This window comes from Poecilia mexicana, unplaced genomic scaffold (assembly GCF_051168715.1).
Source record: "Poecilia mexicana isolate PSO_F unplaced genomic scaffold, ASM5116871v1 scaffold_1, whole genome shotgun sequence".
In the NCBI taxonomy this organism is placed as follows: domain Eukaryota; kingdom Metazoa; phylum Chordata; class Actinopteri; order Cyprinodontiformes; family Poeciliidae; genus Poecilia; species Poecilia mexicana.
This window is the reverse complement of record NW_028263370.1, coordinates 12,642,396-12,661,909: the sequence shown is the minus strand read 5'-3', so window position 1 is coordinate 12,661,909 and position 19,514 is coordinate 12,642,396. Positions and strand designations below refer to the sequence as shown.

The 19,514-nt window shown below is 38.3% G+C and overlaps 1 protein-coding gene across 4 annotated transcripts in view; it reads left to right on the top strand.

Moving 5' to 3' along the window:
• Positions 1-2,070: 2,070 nt before the first annotated feature.
• The window catches only part of LOC106928655 (uncharacterized), a 68,701-nt gene continuing 51,257 nt past the window's right edge, over positions 2,071-19,514 (top strand). For 3 of the 4 annotated variants that reach the window (XR_015762624.1, XR_015762623.1, XM_088004757.1), the window contains exons 1-25: positions 2,071-2,446; positions 7,079-7,177; positions 8,993-9,091; positions 9,207-9,305; positions 9,440-9,625; positions 11,116-11,214; positions 12,086-12,184; positions 12,345-12,443; positions 12,536-12,733; positions 12,836-12,934; positions 13,058-13,156; positions 13,245-13,343; positions 14,048-14,245; positions 14,349-14,447; positions 14,618-14,716; positions 14,811-15,008; positions 15,114-15,212; positions 15,691-15,789; positions 15,936-16,034; positions 16,172-16,270; positions 16,365-16,437; positions 16,592-16,642; positions 17,367-17,490; positions 17,585-17,663; positions 17,751-17,854. Coding sequence is in view for 1 of the 4 variants with exons in the window: in XM_088004757.1 (XP_087860883.1) it covers positions 2,273-2,446; positions 7,079-7,177; positions 8,993-9,091; positions 9,207-9,305; positions 9,440-9,625; positions 11,116-11,214; positions 12,086-12,184; positions 12,345-12,443; positions 12,536-12,733; positions 12,836-12,934; positions 13,058-13,156; positions 13,245-13,343; positions 14,048-14,245; positions 14,349-14,447; positions 14,618-14,716; positions 14,811-15,008; positions 15,114-15,212; positions 15,691-15,789; positions 15,936-16,034; positions 16,172-16,270; positions 16,365-16,437; positions 16,592-16,642; positions 17,367-17,490; positions 17,585-17,663; positions 17,751-17,854 (2,870 nt within the window). In the remaining 3 variants the exon portion in view is untranslated. Of the gene's footprint in view, positions 2,447-4,557; positions 6,224-7,078; positions 7,178-8,992; positions 9,092-9,206; positions 9,306-9,439; positions 9,626-11,115; positions 11,215-12,085; positions 12,185-12,344; positions 12,444-12,535; positions 12,734-12,835; positions 12,935-13,057; positions 13,157-13,244; positions 13,344-14,047; positions 14,246-14,348; positions 14,448-14,617; positions 14,717-14,810; positions 15,009-15,113; positions 15,213-15,690; positions 15,790-15,935; positions 16,035-16,171; positions 16,271-16,364; positions 16,438-16,591; positions 16,643-17,366; positions 17,491-17,584; positions 17,664-17,750; positions 17,855-19,514 lie in introns of those variants that run through there. The other variant, XR_015762625.1, reaches the window with a different exon arrangement.

Here is a 19,514-nt window from a genome sequence, read left to right as displayed (position 1 = left end):
TACCCTACACAATTCTTGTATGTAGAGAACGCCACAGACCTTGCAGTCCACATTCTGATTCAAACCCCAGCTGTCACACCATCCCCCACCCCCCTAACCCCCCCATCCCCAGTAGCTAACAGCAAGGGGCTGCAGACGTGGTAGAATTGATGATCTAAAATGATAAAAATAGCAAAAGCAAGAGCGACTGTGACGGTTAAATGTTTACGTGTGGAGTTGTTAACCTGCAAAGAGAGAGACGCAGAGGAAGGCCAGGCAAGACAAGCCTTGGATGCATGCAGGACGCATATTAGATAGAACCAAGTTGAGAAATATGATATTTACAATATGGAAAAGATTGAATGATGTCATTACAAAGAAGAAAGGATGATTCCGACTGATTTCAGCGTGTGGACCAACAAGTTGTTCCTGGCGGACTCGTGCTGGGAAGCAAAACAAAAAAGATTCTACCAAAGGTTGCAAAGTGAGCGACTTCAGAATTAGATTTCCATGGGCTGTTTCAGCAGCATGCTGTGTTGACGTTAGTGAGGAAGGGATTCATCTGTAGGTGAAACAACTTGATCATAATGGGTAATTCAGCATCATGTAAAGCCTGTGGATCAGGTAAAACTTTAAAGAGTGATGGGAGTGACAGTGACTCAAACCAACTATCTGAATACTACAAATATGCTGACTCTCTACCTGAAGAGGTTGAATTCCAGGTAAGAGAAGGCACATTTTTGCTTCTGCTGCTGTAGATAATGTTTTTTTTTTCTGCTCTGTGCTGACAAAAGTTCTGCCTAATTTTTACCTGACTGCCACTGGTGTGTTTGTCTGTGTGTTATGACCTGAATGGTAATAGGTTTGACTTTTGACCTAACATTAGGGCTTGGCCTCATCTCCCTTGTGCTCTGAGCGTACATCTTCCTACTTGGCATCCAGCAGAGCCTTAGTGGCACCACCATCCCTTAACAACTGAAAGAAGTTGTAGTTTGCGAGTAACAATGTTTGAGACACAGGACAACATATGGAGGGAGGTGCTCTGTTCAGATTTGTTCAAAATCAAATGGTGGACATTACCTAAACGCTCTATTCCAAGCATAAAATATTTTAGTTAGTGCTGTAGGGATGCTTTTCCTTGAGTGTAGGGCAGATGTTCCAGCAGGACGATGATGATAAATGTACAACCACATGAACAATGAACTGATGTAGGCATAAAACAGCTAAAAGTTTCAGTGGTCCAGGTAAAAGCTGGACCAAAATCTAGTGGAGAATCTGAGGCAGTATGTAAAAATTATTATTAACAGACGTTCCCCCTCCAGCCTGAGCTATTTTGTGAAGAAGAATCTAAGAAATATACAATCTGATGTGCAATGCTTGACAAAACATACCCCAAAAGATTTGCTAATGTATTGACTCAGTGTCTCAATAGAAATGCCTCATTTCAGATTTGTATATTTACAAAATTTAGAAAACTATCTTCCCTTTTGCTCCCACCTCACAAATGCTACTGTATATTGTCGTAATTTCGCATAAAATCTCTATATAATACACTGAAGTGTGTCATCAGTTGTTGGCTGACAGAATATGAAAAGCTCAGAAAGTATGACAGCTTTTTCAAAATAGTGGAAGTAAAAATTTTATATGTCTAGGTTGTGTAAGTTAAGCGAATACTCCAGGTCTTCCAGAGTCTTGAACTTTTAATGTGAGAAGAAAATATGTGTGTGTTGGTGTGTGTTGGTGTGTTGCTCATTTGAGCAGATGTCTCATGGTTAAATTTAGAATGGTCTACTCAGACTTATCTTATGGATCTTTAACTTCTGCAAAACTTCACCCCTCCTCATTTGAAGCAATGGTGTAATGTAGGCATATGTAAATGACAATGACAGAAAAACAGAAATGTCTCATATCAAATCAATACACTTGTATATAAAACTGCTACTGCAAAAGAAGTGTCTGGATCTGTTACCTCATAGGCTACAATGTTTAAAATGCCAATAAATCATATCTTAGTGTTAGCAGCATATTTAGTCAGTTGTATGGACTCTCACTACCTCTGAGGACCACTCCTGATATTATAATAGTGGCTGAGACGCTAAAACTCACAAGAGTGATTTTAACATTGTAAGAGAATAAGAACATGTGGGTTAATCCTGAAATTTATTGCATTTGGGAACAATATTGGAGACACATTTTCCTAATATTATGCAACCCTTAATAAAAATCAATATCATTCTTTATTGTAGCCAAGTGTAAGTGTTTTTTTTTTCTTTTACACCATTAAAAAAAATATATGAAAGCAAAAGTAAAGGTAATTGTTTGCTTGTTGATGTTAATTAAAACAACTCTGTATTTGCCTCTACAGTCTGACAGTAACACCAGTTTTCTCCGGGCTGCCCGAGCCGGAAACACTGACAAAGTCCTTGAATTCCTCAAAAATGGAGTAGACATCTGCACCTGCAACCAGGTAAGAAAACTTGAAATGCCACAACTGTTTCACAACATTACATCGTGTTGCTTTGTTTGGGGTGCATAATTTTACTTTTTTTTAATGTAGCCATATAACTAAAACCTGATGTTGCATATTGCCCACATAGCATGTGGGAAGCACTTTACCACCTATTGGTCAGAGTTATATTAAATGACGCCTAATTTTGCTCATTTTCATAGTAAATAATTACATCCCTATTATAGCGTATTCAATAAAAAACATTCTGTTCATTTATCTTTAATTTATCAGCAAAAACGAAAGCATCTTTTGAAAATAACCTTTAAGAAGGTGTTATTGGTCTGATGTATTATTCTAATCATAAATGCCATGTTTTCATTGGTGAATATTTTTATATGGCATGCTTAAAGCAGGCTTAGATTATAAAGCAATATCTCAAGTGTTGAACATTTCACAGAGCACTGCTCAACACTGACACAACATGATGCAACTGCACATCTGCCAATCAGAGCAAAAGTGAAAAGGCTCCTGGTAGCTCTGAAGGAACTGCAGAGATCAGGTGGGAGAATATATCAACAGCAACTATTACTTATGCACAAGTCATGAAGGGGACACCGCAGATATATGGACAGATAAGAACAAACCTTTTGTCCTACATATCAAATACGATGTGCAATAGAAAACAGATATTGCACATGATCCAGAACTCACCATTTCAAAATAAAACAGAGGTGGACTGCTCCAATGTAAAGCAAAAAAAAAAAATAAAAAAATAATAATAATACAGTTTAACGGCTATTGCATGTTCATAAAACTTGTAAAAGCTGACTTTTTTGCTGCTGTTTCATAATTTCATCAGAGAAGCTACCTTTGTTAATACACACCCAAACAAACAGTGCCATTGTTCCCAAACACATATCTAAACTTGCTTCCCTCAACACACCCACTACCTCCACCAATCCGAGCAGCAAGGCTCTGACAGCTGTTCTCACCCCTGCTGCCCACCCTTATTCGGATTCCACTGAGGTGGGGGAGCGGTCCAAGGGGGTCAAATAGCTCCGAATACAGCTCTGTCAACCCCTCTGTGTCATTGTGATTTGCAGCAGTCACGAGGCGTCTCACAGAGGGATGTCGCCTGAGCCTACGTGAGCATATGTGTTGTGCGCACATGCCTTATGTCCCACCTTGCTGTTGGCCTTTTATAATTAAAATGTGAATTAACTCTAATTATTTATAAACTGGATTGTAATTGGCTGGTAGCAAGAAAGTACAGATGCCCATCCATTGCTCTACTGTTTGTTGCCATGGGCAGCATGGGGTTACATTAGGAGGGATGGTAACTACACACAAAACACAAGACCCTGCAACACGAGAGTCATGGCTTTAAAATGATTTCCTTGTGTCTGATGACCAAGTATTAGATGTTGTCAGGTGACTAAAAGTATGAGTGACATTATAATGTGTACCACTACATCAATCGTCTTTTTTGATATGTTTTGACTATTTTTATGTTTGCTAATCTACATATTTATTTATTTTTAAAAGCCAACTTTTGGATCACATTACCATTAATTTTAATGTCAATACTCAACACTGGATTAGGGCTTTAACCCTGATTCTTAAGGTGTTGTTAATAAGCCACCATCAAAAAAGACAGTAAAAATATTTTTATTGTCTGACATAAAATGAAACAACTTTTCATATTTTCAGTCATATAGGATTAGAAACATTATTTGTATTTGCTAAATATCTTTTAATTTATTTAAACTGAAAAACTTACCTGCATTGTTTTACATAAAACATTTTGGAAATTTGTTTTAAACATTTGTTACACCTTCTCACAGTAGTGAGCTTGAATCTTTGCCCACTCCTGAACTGATGTAACTGAGTCAAGTTTGCTGCTTTGCTGACACCCATCTTTACAGTTTTGTCTATTTATGGTGCAAATAGAAATTAGTATAGTGATCTTAACTGATGTAAATATTTAAGCTTACTGAGAAAAAAAAACTTGCATATAAATACAGTGTATGTTAATATGTGGTTTCAGCCACAGCCAGGATTTCTTTTTGTTCGCTTAGTCGTTTTGGCATTTTATCCGATAACATTATTTTGTCTAATGATAAAGACAGTTATGAATTCCCAGTCACATAGTTCTGAAAAAAATCTTTTGCTCATTCTGTTCAATTGCTAGAAACTCAGAAGCTGGAACCTCAGCAATGAGTTCATTAATAACTGAAGTATCCAGTCCTAGAAAGCAGCATCCCTGCTTGAACCACGGTCTTGTGCCAAATGTAGGGGACTTTCCAACTTAGTAAAAGAGAAGAGATTTATTCCTAGCCTGTCAAAGCTACAGTCACCCTAGGATGCCTCTTGCACTGATTGGATGAATGAGGCAAACAAATACAACCATGTTTTTGAGAGAGGTAAATTCATTCTCCTTTTTTTTTTTTTTTAACAAATTTAACATCGCTCGAGAATTTGTGGGCAACCGAATCTATATGAATCAGCTTTATTTGCTTGAGCTCTTTTGTTCTACCTCCTTACTGTCAAATTGAACAGACTTTCCCTCTAATCCACTCCAGCGTTAATCCTCGGTGAGTGATATTGCTCTTTAATCTACGTTTCCTCTTTTCACCGCCGTAATTTTATCCCCATGTGACACTCGAGTGCCTAAAGCAACCCCAATTAACTGTGACCACTTAAGTGTGATCATAACAAAGGTCAGCGGTCAGAAGACAGATAAATATTAATCTGTGCTGGACGGAGTTCGTCCAAACTGGCGATGCTGACTGTCCATTAGCTAAATGAAGCTTTCACTTACAGCTCAGGGCAGTGAGGAAAGGGGGCTTTAGATCAGCCTGCATGACAGAGGGTGCACATATGTGTGTTTGCTGGTGGACTTGCACTTTTCTCCTTGAATACATAATGGCTTAAATGTGATTGAAAGACTATAAATGAGGTTGCAGTCTCTTTTTTTTTTTCTTTTAGCTGAGTCATGGTCCGCCATTTTACAACTGACATACAATGATTAAACCTCTTCTGAACTCAGAAGTGCTCACTCTCAAAAGATATGAACTGGATAAACAAAGACAATGTAACACAAGGAAATCTTATTTGTAGACAACTGCATTTATGTTTTTGCTTTAGGATGAGTACAGCTCGAGCTTTAAAGTTTTTTTTGTTTTTTTTTTCACTTAAGGAAACCTTTTCCTCTGATGAATGCCCCACTTTTTGTTGAAATGTCGGTATAATTGTAGTCACCGCTAAAAATTGCTACATCTATGTTTGTGTGTGCCCCACACACTCCCTGTGACTGCGCAGAAACTTGACTCTCCTGTTGGCTGTTTGGCATTTGGCGACTTGGGTAGCTAGAGTGAGACACGTGTCTATTTTTTTTTATTTGCCAGTGTATATCTGCAAACACCAAACTTGTGTAAGACATACACGCCCTTAGCAACATAACAGTTCCCCTTCTACATCAGATCCACCAAAGAACCTTCGGTACTGACTGTGAAGCAAATCCTCTTTCTGTGATCTATCCGACATAACCTGCAGTGGTGAGGAGAGTGGGTGCAGAAGAACTTAAAGGAAAATTAAACTCCATCGCATTTAAATCCATGTTGGAGTTCCACATAATACAGAAGATCAACAGGACAATCTGGTGGAAAAGGAATATTGAGCCTGAGAAGACTGATGATTTAAAGAAGCTCAGAAGCTGAAGTGTGAACTGCTACTTTGCCATTCTGTCTCAGATTGAAAGGAGCACCAAAGAGAATGGAGGAAAAGCAGGATGAGGTGCATTCTTCCCTTGGTTTACTAGTCTCTGAGAAGATGTGTGTTTATGTGTGAGTCTTGCGCAAAGTGGGTAGATTAGCTTTAATTTTCTTTTTTTTAATGAAATATCCAATTTGTTTAGTTTGGTTTTAATTAATTTGTTGTCTTACTGTGCTGTTGCTACAGCACTGTTTGATGTATGTCTGTTTGTTATAGAAAGTAGATTTTTAACTTGAGTATGAGATTTTATCTAGTCATAACTTGCCAGAGAGTTAATCTCTTTTTTAAAACGTTTTTAGAAAATTGAACGTCTTGGTTCTCTAGAGGATGAAAACAGAACAAATTCTTCTGCAGGTTTTATGTTGTCATTTATATATCTTGTATGTCTAAAATTGAGTTGGAGGACTGTTAATACTCGCATAGCATAATGCAATTTATTACTGTCCTGTCCTGTAGACTACAAGTTAGCTTGCCTTATTTTGCAGAAATGTTGAGTCAACGAATAACGGCATCCTTTTCTAAGATGAAACTAGTAATCCAATCCAAAATTTAATATCTGAAGCTGCATTCTGCAATGTCAGTACTGGTAAGTCAAACCTTAACAAAAAAAATAAAAATCCAATAGCATTCCCAAAATTCTGATCAATATATCTGTGGATGCAACATTAAGAAATTTTACAATGATTTCCAATCCTGATTTTTACACCAGGAATATGATATAAAAAGTTTCAAAAACAAAACTGAAAACATGTTTTCCAGCCTTCCTACTCTGAGCGCCTATTACAAAGGAGACGTCACACTGCTTATAGCATGTTTTACTGTAACACAATGTGTCTGTATTTATAACAACATGCATATTTTTTTTTTTTACTGCAGAATGGTCTCAATGCATTACACCTGGCAGCTAAGGAAGGACACAAAGATTTAGTAGAAGAACTGCTGCAAAGAGGAGCCTCCGTTGACTCTTCTACCAAGGTACGCTCACGAGCTAAGATCTTATGTTACTCAGTGTTGATTCTACAGATATATTGCACATGTTGGCTGCTAATTAGTAATCACATATGTGAAATTTAAAAATCGAATGCAGGAAGGGAATATCCTTTACTTTCTGAACTTACTTCAAGTCCCCAACTTCAAAAAGATTAAGTGAGTCTTTACTTGGATTGTAGTTAGTATTTCGCATTCAGTGAACCAGTGTAAGTGGGATAACTGTAGCTGTGTAGTATGCTGCTTGGCAATCTCTTCACTATGAGCCACTGAGTAGTCAACATGAAATCTGTCACTATGCTGCTTGTGTCCTTGGACTGGCATGTGTATCTGTGTGGAGTTCTTCACATGTCCTTATAAATGAATGAATAAATAAGGTGTGAGTACTAAAAAGGATACATTTAAAGGATCATGTTTTCCATGTCCAAAGATTTTGACTTTTAACTTTCTAAAATATAATTCATTTTTCTCTGTCTTTGATATTTATGTTTGTAGACCTGTAGCCTTTATAAGTATTAACTCTTCAGTCTCTGTTGTTTAGTTCCCCCCATACTACTCAATTACATCAACTGTGACTGGTTGTTGCCTTGATAAGCTGTATACAGGGCTAGTCTATTTCTAACATTATTTGCTTTAATGTAAGTAGAGACATAACAATCAGCATAGTTATCTGTGAAATAAGAAAAAAATACTAATAAAATCAGGATATTTAATTTTTAAGTTGTTCATTTCATATTAAATAATAGTTAAAAAAAAACAATTAACAACACAAATAGTTTTTAATAGAAATTCTATTAACCAAGATAATCAGGATTATTCTGAAATGATTATTTCAAATGATTAATCAGTGAGTTTGGAAAGATATTCATCTATAGTTTCTGGAGAACAGAGAATTGCCTTCTGTTTACTGGGCTGAAACAGTAATGACTAAAATTGTAAAAGCTAAATAATAATAATTACTGCTCCTCACAAGAGCATTAGTTCTCGCACATGACAAGTTTTTTTTTTTTTTAAATGACATCTGTGTCTTTTCATTCAACTGTTCCCACACTGATGAACTGACTACTTTTGCATTCTGCTTTTGTGATGTCCTGATCCTTTTGCGTTTTGGTTGTTTCATACCCAGTTTATTCTAGGTATAAAGTCTACGGTGAGAGATTAGATACTAATAATATTTCCCTTCACACCAGAGTTGACGGTGCTGTAGCTCTTTTGTCTCTTTCTGTCGTGCTGTGCTCACTTTTCAGAATGCATTTTCCCTAAGCACATGGGTTCAGTCTATGAAAGAGGTGGAAGTGCTTAAACCTCCAAAATATCCACTTAGCTCACTAAGCAATGATATTGCAGTTCGACCTTTTTTTAGAGAAAGAGATACTTTGTGCCTGCTGGAAGTGCTATGTGTGTCTTTATTTTTGTAAATATGTGTATCAATAAATTAAGCTACACTTGTCTATAAACACGTTTATTTTCTGACAACAGAGTTTTCATGTTATGCACATTCCAGAAGCTCTTGGCTAATGCCACCATCTGTATCATCTATTTTGATTTGTTCATGAGGCCCCTGTAAAACTGTATTTTATATTTATTCTTTTCAGGTAATTCCTGTTAATTGGTTGTGGAAATAATACAAAAAACACACAAAACAGGAACTTTAAAGTTTGGGTAAAAAAGGCTTATATTTTTAAGAATCCTGAATCGTTATATTAAGAAAATAATATGCTATGCTGCCCAAATGCTTAGGCAGATTTTTCTTAATTTAGTTACTGAAAGAAATTGTGATCTTCTATTGTTTCTGCTTTGCAGAAAGGAAACACTGCCCTCCATATCGCCTCATTGGCAGGACAAAAAGAAGTAGTGAGGCTGCTAGTGAACAGAGGGGCAGATGTCAATGCTCAGTCACAGGTGAGAGTTACTAGAGGTTAAATATTATTAATGAACAACTGGGTGACGTCAACGCTGATGTCTACTTGTATCATAGGTGTGTGCATATACTGATGTGATGTTTCTGTCTGAGCAGAATGGCTTCACTCCTCTCTACATGGCGGCCCAGGAAAATCATTTGGAGGTGGTGCGGTACTTGCTGGAAAATGAAGGAAACCAAAGCATTGCAACAGAAGTGTGTATATGCTGGAAATTCATCTATGTGTTTGGTTATTCACATCAGATATTTAGTTGTAGTTAATTCAGCTTTTTTTTCTAAATTAGTTTCACCAATTTTTTTTCCTTTTTTTTTTTTAATTGCTTTTGCAGGATGGCTTTACCCCTCTTGCGATCGCCCTCCAACAGGGCCACAACTCGGTGGTCTCGCTGCTTTTGGAGCATGACACCAAGGGTAAGGTCCGCCTGCCCGCCCTGCACATTGCGGCCCGCAAAGATGACACCAAGTCTGCTGCCCTCCTGCTTCAGAATGACCACAATGCTGATGTGCAGTCGAAGGTATGTCACAGAAAGCAGGTCGATTTTGGTCATAGAATGGTTTTTGATGATTCTAAGACGAGTATATTTACAAAACGGACTAACAGAAGCAGGCAGGGTGGAGTGAGCAGTGGTTTACAACAGGACTTTTCAAAGAGTGGGATGTAGCCTCCTGGAGGGGTGTGCAACATGGGAAACAAAAAACAAACAAAAAAAACCAAAATAAGTAACTGAACATTTAGCCAATTTCACGAAGCCTATGCCTGACAGATTTTTAGTGCCTAAGGCTATGGTGAGTAAGGAGACAGAGTCTGGGCCGACCAAAATACAAACAAGGAAGTATGACCAAGATTATTTGAAGTTGTAAGTTTGTTCTCTAAAGGGAGGCGAGCTCTTCCACTCTTTAAAAGCCCCTGATATGCAAAAACATATGCCACTTTAATTCTTCATACCCCTTGTCCTGCTCCATGCCTCCTCGTCTTTGAGTGTCTTGAGCTTGTGTTTTATATTACAGTTTGAAGTCCATTCCCTAACATTCCTACACCCTATTCCTCCTTTCTTTTTTGATGCCTCCTAACCAGATGATGGTCAATAGAACCACAGAGGTATACAGACTCGCCACCTCTTCATTTGAATTTGTTTTTGTCACCTATGGCCATCTCTTTCAACTCTCTTACCCTGAAACTTCCCCAAATTTAAAGGAGCTTTTGTGACTTTCAGAATTCCTGCACGTCACATTTGTGTACCGTTAATACGGATGCATGAAGGTCACACTCTGCATGGCTGATAGAGAAACACTTGGTGTTTTACTTGATCCGAGAGAATGTTTGTTAATGAAACTCTACAGGAGCTCACATCACTTCACATTTTATGTTTTTTGTTTGTTTGTTTTTTTTACCTTTAAAGAGGTTGAAAATTCTTTAAATGCCATTCTTTATGTTACAAATTTTTAATTGAACACTTAGCAGTAGCCGTATTTTTTTCATTGTTCATGCTTGTTTTTATCTGGAAGAAAATGATGGCATGTGTACTTTCAGCATGTTATTATTGCTTTTATTCTCTGAAATACTTGGTTTATCTTTAAGTTAACTGTGTTTCTTAATTAAATTGCACCATGTCTATCAGAATGGGAAGGTAAGGAGCTAAACGTACTTTTAGTGTGTTATGTAGATATGTTGGAGCTTTTTAATAGGATTCATTTTGTCTGTCCATGCAGAAGTGCAAAGTTGCTTTTTTGTTGATTTTTTTTAAAGTTCAGAAATAACAGCTGTAATTGTTGAATCTTTTTAGCTTGCATGTTTTACGTCCAAGGGTTTAGCATGCAGAAAGCATTGCATGAGATATTTTGGCATATGCTCCTTTATTGCGCTTCTTTAAGGCCAGTTTGTATTTTGACAGCATGCATATTTGTCATTACACTGCTTCAGCTGTCATGGTTCTTTTCTTTACCTGCTTATGATAACTGCACTCATTCCGTTCTTCTCTGCGTTCTACCTTTCTGTTGCGAACAGAGTGGTTTCACTCCCCTGCACATCGCTGCTCACTACGGCAACGTGAACGTCTCCACTCTGCTGCTGAACAGAGGAGCTGCCGTTGACTTCACGGCGCGGGTAAAATCTGTTTCCTTTCCTGAGCATCCTGTCTGCTAAGCTCTAGAACAGCATGTTTAGAGCAAAACATTAACTTTGTTTTTAATATGCTATGGTGAACAGTAATAGAAACCAATAAGTGTATTTCAGACAGGAAATGGGCTGAGAAATGGAGGATGTAGGGGAGATGCACCAAAGGTTCTGCGGTCAGAAATCAAGCCTTCGATGGCTGCGATGAGGACTAACAGTTTAAATGGACGACCCACTAAATTGCTTCACCAAGCGCCACACCATTTTAGATGGATTGTTTTTATTCCTGTTTGAACTTTTGTCATGAATACGCCCCAAATGGCCTGTGGTCCAAGCTGCAAAGTTATATATTGATTTACATTCTTCTCATGCAAATTGCCATATTGGAAGTACTTGTTGTCATGTAGTAGTCAGAATGTGAATATGTAAGCTTGATTTTATATTTTAACGGACTAGAGCATTGTACAGAAATGTGTGTTGTAATGCAGTTTCAAAGGCCCGTCTGGCAATTGTGATGAAAAAGTCAATAAAATTGTCATACTAAAGACAGAGTAATTTGTTAATGACTGTCATGCCTGGTAATGATGCTTATTTGCAACATACCTAAATTCTTATTAAAATTAATGTGTTTTGTGTTATATATTTGACTCAACAATGTTTTACTCAATAATTATGTTTATTATATAGTTGAAAGTAGATATAGACAGCAATGGGTTAAACGATAATTTTCATAAACTGCGGCATACATCGGTATCTATGTCCTGCTTCTTGTGGAATGCATATATAAGAATGAGTTCTATTTTTGACAGTCTTCTTATTTTTTGGTAAAATCTTATTTCCGTTTCCTCCTTTTTCTTGTTAGAATGAGATAACGGCTCTTCATGTGGCCTCCAAGAGAGGAAACACCAACATGGTGGCTTTGCTGTTGGATCGAGGGGCTCAAATAGATGCTAAGACAAGGGTAAGACTTTTCTGAATTTTTTTCGACAACAGATTTTATTGAATAAAACCTTGTATTTTTGATACTAGCTTATAGAAATCATTGTTTCCACAACATGCTTCTCAAATTTTCATTTGCTGATTCATTATTCATATGTGGGCTTTATGTGATTGTCCGACAGGATGGTCTGACGCCTCTACACTGTGCCGCCAGGAGTGGACATGACACGGCCCTGGAGCTTCTGCTGGAAAGAGAAGCACCCATTTTAGCTAGAACCAAGGTGAAATACTGCTCTTCCTTCACTGTGTCAGTATAGGCATTTTCTTTGCCACCTTCTTATTTACTTTTTGGATATATTCTTGCACCATACAGAACGGACTGTCCCCGCTGCACATGTCAGCCCAGGGAGACCACATAGAGTGTGTGAAACTGTTGCTGCAACACAAGGCACCTGTTGACGACGTTACACTCGATTACCTCACGGCGCTGCATGTTGCCGCTCACTGTGGCCACTACAGAGTCACCAAGCTCCTCCTAGACAAGAAAGCCAATCCAAACGCCAGAGCGCTGGTGAGAAATCAAATCAACATGGAGGAGCTGCTTTAGATTTTATGCAAGCAATAACTGCAGAGGAAAAACAAAATGATTGTCTATTAATTCTCCCTCTGCCAGAATGGATTTACTCCTCTCCATATTGCTTGCAAGAAAAATCGAGTGAAAGTGATGGAGCTCCTTATTAAATATGGTGCTTCCATCCAGGCCATTACTGAGGTAAGTTTCTGCTCGATTTTTTGAAAAGGAAAAAAAAAAAAAAACAGTGCTTGTTCACAACTCTGTGCACTTTCACCTGATGCCAGTCTTTCCTCTTTCACCTCTCTGTCTTTGACATCCCAGTCTGGATTGACACCCATCCATGTAGCAGCTTTCATGGGTCACCTCAACATTGTTCTGCTGCTGCTGCAGAACGGAGCCTCTCCTGACGTCCGAAACATTGTGAGTTGTAGTTTTTGCAAGTTAGTGGTCGGTTTTTCCTTTGTCGCAGTGTTTTAACGTTGCTAAGTGTTGTGGTTTTGCACGACAGCGTGGTGAGACAGCGCTCCACATGGCAGCACGAGCAGGTCAGATGGAAGTGGTTCGCTGCTTGTTGAGAAATGGAGCCCTGGTGGATGCTATGGCCAGGGTGAGTCATCTCCCAATTCCATCGCTTTACTTTGCTGTAAAACTGTTATAGTGTTTCAAACTCTTATATTTCTTGACGTTCTCCACATTTTGATATTTTAAAGACAAGCCCTGCTTGGTTTTATTTGTTTGGTTATGTGACAGACATGCACAATGTAGAGCTTCATTGTGCAGAGGATAAAAATTAAAACATTGTTTTCATTTTTTTTTTACTAATAGAAATCTAAAAAAAACCGAGTGAGCATTTGCATTTCCCCACTGCAGAAAAACATCACCATATCACGATGCTGCCATGCATGGTATGGTAGTGGTGATGTGCAGCTTTAGTTTGTGGTCACAGAGAGCATTTTACATGTATCTGACCAGAGCACCTCCCGCCATGTGTTGCAGTGTCCTTACATGGCTTTTAGCAAACTGTTAACGGGACTTTCTGTGGCTGTTTTTCTGTTACATCTTTGTTCTTGATGCTTTTCCCACAATACCAGCTTAACAGAAAAGCAAATGGCCTGTTGGTTGTTTAATTAGTTAATTAGCAAGATTGGATTTTTATTACACTTTACAATTACATGCTATTTTGTACTGGTTTATCACATATAATCCCAACAAATTACAGTATCATTATGACCTTTAAATGAGAAAGAATGTTTTGCTTCTAACATTCTGACTTTGCTAAAACACATTCTCTCTCTCTCCATCTACCAACAGGAGGACCAGACACCGCTCCACATTGCCTCTCGTTTGGGTGAAACCGATATTGTCCAACTGCTCCTGCAGCACATGGCCCACCCGGATGCTGCCACCACCAACGGCTACACCCCTCTCCACATTTCAGCCAGAGAGGGTCAGGTAGAGACAGCGGCTGTGCTGCTGGAGGCAGGAGCCTCGCACTCGCTGGCCACCAAGGTGGGTGGAAGGTGGAGGATGATGTCTGCATACTGAGACTGTTCTCAGCATGACGAAAAAGACAATCTGGAAATAAGGATTTTCTCCAATTCAATTTCCACAGAAAGGATTCACTCCCTTACATGTAGCAGCCAAATATGGAAGCCTTGATGTAGCGAACCTTCTCCTTCAACGGAAAGCACTTCCAGACGATGCTGGGAAGGTGAGCATTAAATTTAGAGCTGCAATTCAGTAAATAGTTTGCATCTCTAAAACTCTTATTTTGTGAAATATTACTCATTTTGAATAATCTAAATTTGGATAATAAAACTGCAAAACTAAGTTATTCTGTTTTAAATATAATTGACTGGAATGCCTTTTTTTTTTTCACAGAACGGCCTGACTCCATTACATGTAGCAGCTCATTATGACAACCAGGAGGTGGCTCTGCTGCTGCTGGATAAAGGGGCATCACCTCATGCCACTGCAAAGGTTAGTGAAAGTCGAAAAGGCTCATGGTTTTCAAATGTAAATGTTCTGCAGCAGTTTATTTCATCATGAACTGTCAACCTTCCATCTTGTCTAGAATGGCTACACTCCACTTCACATTGCAGCTAAGAAGAACCAGACCAACATTGCTTTAGCGTTGCTGCAGTACGGAGCAGAGACCAACGTTCTGACCAAGCAGGGAGTCAGTCCCCTGCACCTGGCAGCCCAGGAAGGACATGCTGAGATGGTCAGCCTGCTGCTACGCAAAGGAGCTCACGTCAATACAGCAACCAAGGTCTCATGCATAACAAGCTGATTGTGTGTGTTTTATTTACTGTTTGACACATCCATTTTGATTGCTGTTACTCACTGTGAGAATCTGGTGCTTTATGTGTTGCAGAGCGGACTCACTCCTTTGCATCTCACAGCCCAGGAGGACAGAGTGAACGCAGCGGAGGTTCTGGCCAAACATGATGCGAACCTGGACCAGCAAACTAAAGTGCGAACACACTCTTTGATGCACTTAAAACCACAGCAGTAAACATACGAGGGATGTGATCATATAGAATTACACCTAAGTTTATGTGTTGCTTACATGTACTTTGTGTGTATTTACACTGCCTGGATTTAAATGTAGCTGATGTTCTTAATTATTCTTAATTTCCTAAATGGAAAAAGTAATTGAATCCTAAACCTAACAACTGTCACAGATAAAGTAGAAGGCTTTCAAGGTTTAGTGGTCTTTATAAGGTCAAACCACAATATCTCAATTGTGTCCATGTGTAACAAGACACACAACTTCCAAAATGTCCCACTTTGGTCTCTGTTGGTCCACAGAATAGTTTCCCAGAATGTTGACATATAGGTATCAAAATTTTTAAGAGCTTCTTCTTTTTACTTGGTTTAGCACCCAGGCAGAATAATCAGCCATGTCTAGAAATCATTTCATCCTGTTCTCGTTCTCCTTCCCTTTGCAGCTTGGATACACTCCTTTGATAGTAGCATGTCATTACGGAAATGTCAAAATGGTTAACTTCCTGCTGCAGCAAGGTGCCAGCGTCAATGCCAAAACCAAGGTAGAAACTGTTTGGGGTTTTTACGTATGAAGAATAAAAACTTAGCTTAAAACAAAATACACATATTTTTATATTTGTATTGACTTCCTTGTGACAGGAAAGCCTTTGAGTGTATTTGTCCTTTGTGTTTTGGTTTTGGTTTACAGAATGGTTACACACCACTTCACCAGGCAGCACAACAAGGGAACACACACATAATTAATGTTTTGCTGCAACATGGGGCCAAACCCAACACAACCACAGTAGTAAGACTGAAATTTATGCCTTCCATTGACTCTCATATTTGGCATTACATTGATAATCCCACATACTATTACTTATTGATAATATTAATCATGATTCTGTTTTTTTTTTTTATATTCCTGTCCCTTTGCTCTGGCAGAACGGGAATACTGCTCTGTCCATTGCCAAACGCCTGGGTTACATCTCTGTGGTTGACACGCTGAAAGTCGTTACAGAAGAGATCATCACCACCACGACTGTGAGTTTGTGCCATCATTGCACATCTGAAGCAAACCTTTAGTAATCTAACCTTTGTTTGATGTACCATGCCTTCTCTGCGTGTGCCGTGGCAGACGGTGACAGAGAAACATAAACTCAACGTTCCAGAGACCATGACAGAGATTCTAGATGTATCGGATGAGGAAGGTGAGTTACATCAAAAGTCAGTGTAACAACTGAAACCTAAAAATGAATTTAATTAACCAAGGCTGCAGAGAAGATGCAATCTGTGTTAATTTTGGCAGAGAGACAGGAATTATGTATTTGTCGAGGCATGCATTTAAAAATATATGTCTCATAGTTTTGAAGGTGGAAGATGAAGCATTTTCTGAGATGATAGTAGCACTGGAAGGTACTATATGCTCTGTCAGCATGGTGTGCAGTGTTACATCATTTTGTTGAAGATAAACAAAGTGGATTTTAGATTGCTAGGCCCTGTAATACCTGGGTGTGTTTGGTGTTTTAAGTTCTTTCAATATTCACTCTCTTTTTTTTCTGTGTTTATGACCATAATGCCACAGAACTAACTGAATTTATTATTGAATTCCTTTTAACTATGAAGTTGATAACAACAGATTATGGATTGTTTTGTTGTAGATTGGATGCATGAACCAGTTTATACCTATTATATCTTGCCATGAGGTTTGTGTGATTTGAAATCAAATTTGTGATGACCGCTAAACTTTTTGGAATGCTCATAACTTAGAAGAAATGTTTGGCATTTGAAAAATAAGGACCTAAAGCTGTGGAGGCATGCTGATGAAACTGGTTTGAGCTTTGCGAGAAAAGCTTTATTTTAACAGCACATAATTTGCCCTTTGTGGCATTCACTAGGTCTTTTTGCACTACAGCAACAACAAGGTTCTCATCATTACCAGTTTGAACATTCATTGAATAAACAGTCATTAAAAACAACAGTGTTAAACAGTGTTACCTTTGTTGCTTTAGATCCTCAAAGATTGTGCATTAGAGTTCATAAATATTTCAGACAATGGTTAGTAATAAGATTACTAGTAATTCACATGATAATTTTTCCCATCATATTGTTAACAATATGATTCTATCTCTGTCTCCAGGTGAGGACACAATGACAGGGGACGGTGAGGAGTACCTGAGAGCAGAGGACATATGGAAACTGCAGGACGACTCTCTGCCAGAACATTATCTGGACAGCTTCGACAACTTCCACAACTTCGACAGGTGACAAAACCATATGCAGAATGAGAACCAATGCATGGGATGCCACGTCACCTACACTTTCCAACTATAGTCAAAAGTTTTGGCTTTCCGACAGATCCCAGCACACTCCTATTCACCAAAGCTTTCATCAGAGGGAGGACGTTCTCTTCGAAGACATACTGACGAGTCACCAGGTGGGACAACATGGTGCAACATCCTGCAAGCTTCTATTAGGCTGTCTTTTTAAAAATCCAGTTGCCCAGATGATGTTTGTCTTTTAGGTATCAACACTGTCTAGAGAGAACAACAAGGAAACTTTCCGTCTGAGCTGGGGTGCTGAACATCTCGATAATGTCATGCTGTCTTCCAGTCTGCTGCACTCAGGGTATAGGAACACTCTGCTTCACACCTAGAGATTCCCATAACTTCTTGAATTTATGAAACCTTATATTTGTTTTGATGTAGTTTTACAAATCTACATACAAGAAATTCCTGTTCATTTTGAACCCATTTGTCAAAGTGATTATAGCATTTTCTCAGCCAAGCCATACACTAAAATTAAGGTTTTAGCTTACTTTGCATCATGCTAACATTAGATCAATACACTTAAATACAGAAAGATATTTGTTAACAACAAAGAACAAGCTCCAAATACCAGCACCATAGGAACATTTAGAAATAAATGACCTATTGAAATGGTTCTAATTTTTGATTTAAGTGCTCCAAAAGTAACGTATATCTCTACATTTAACCCACTCGATATCTAACAACTTTACAACCTTTAAGTAATAGAGAGAACACTGCTCTCTATTAAAACATTCATTTAGCAATTACACATCCAGGGAGGAAACATTTAGATCTAATATAACATTAGGGTTCTGGTGTTGTATCCACTTGCAAATGTTTGCTTTATTTTTGTACGTACAGCAACACGAGCAAAGGCCCGTCTTATCAAAGCAGTGTCTCAAACTGTGAACATTACAAAGCTCTGTTCGCTCCCAACCAGTCAGATCGCCCAGAGCTCTGACGTCATTGTAGGGAATCACAGCTTCACAATTAATGTGCGTGCAGTTTTAAAAGCATTTCTGCTGTTGACCGATGATATCAAACTGGGTCTCAAGTTTTGACCCAATCTTTGGTGAAAACGCCCCAACTTCTGTCCTAACATCATATCCACAGCATTTGGATTATGAAATAACCAAGCAGTTTAGATTTTTGGTGTGCTCTCTTTTTTTCTTCATGTACTAGTACATCTCAAAAAGTTAGATTATTGCCATATTTCCTATCAGTCACCTCAGAAAGATTCATTGCGCAGGGTTAAGTATTTCAAGCTTTTGTATTTTGCAATTGTACTGATTATGGCTTACATGTAAAAAAATAAATAAATAAAATCTGTGTCTTGCAAAATTAGTGGACTTCAGAAAACACAGTGTACCAATACCAGCAGATGAAATGGCACCCCAAACGATCACTTACTGTGGAGAATTTACATTGGACTTCAAACAACATGGACTGTGTGCCGCTCCACTGTTTCTCCAGACTCTAGGACTTTGACTTTCAAACGAAATGCAGAATTTATTTCGAAAACCAGGCTCTGAACTTTTCCACTGACTGTCTTCTGGGTATGTCACAATCGGTAGAGTATGTCAATTATATTTGACACAGTCTACCAGAGTTAAGACACCATTTAGAGGCTCAGGAAACATTTGCAGGTGTATTGAGCTAATTTGCTGAGTAGGGTGTGACTTCATATGTTTCCATAATTTTTTTTCACGTTATTCTAATTTTCTCAGACAGTAAATTTTAGGTTTTCATTATCTGTAAGTCATAATCATCAAAATTACAAGAAACAAATGCTTGGACTATTTTAATCTGTGTGATGATTTTATGTATTTGAGTTTCACTTTTTGAGATGACTTGCAAGAAATATTGCACTTTTTGACGTGTACTAGTATGCTTGTGTGTATTCTTGTGTCTGGTTGGGTTTGTTTCCACTTTTACTCATCCTGTACTCTCTTTTTCTCTTGTTACTTCTTTCCATTGTC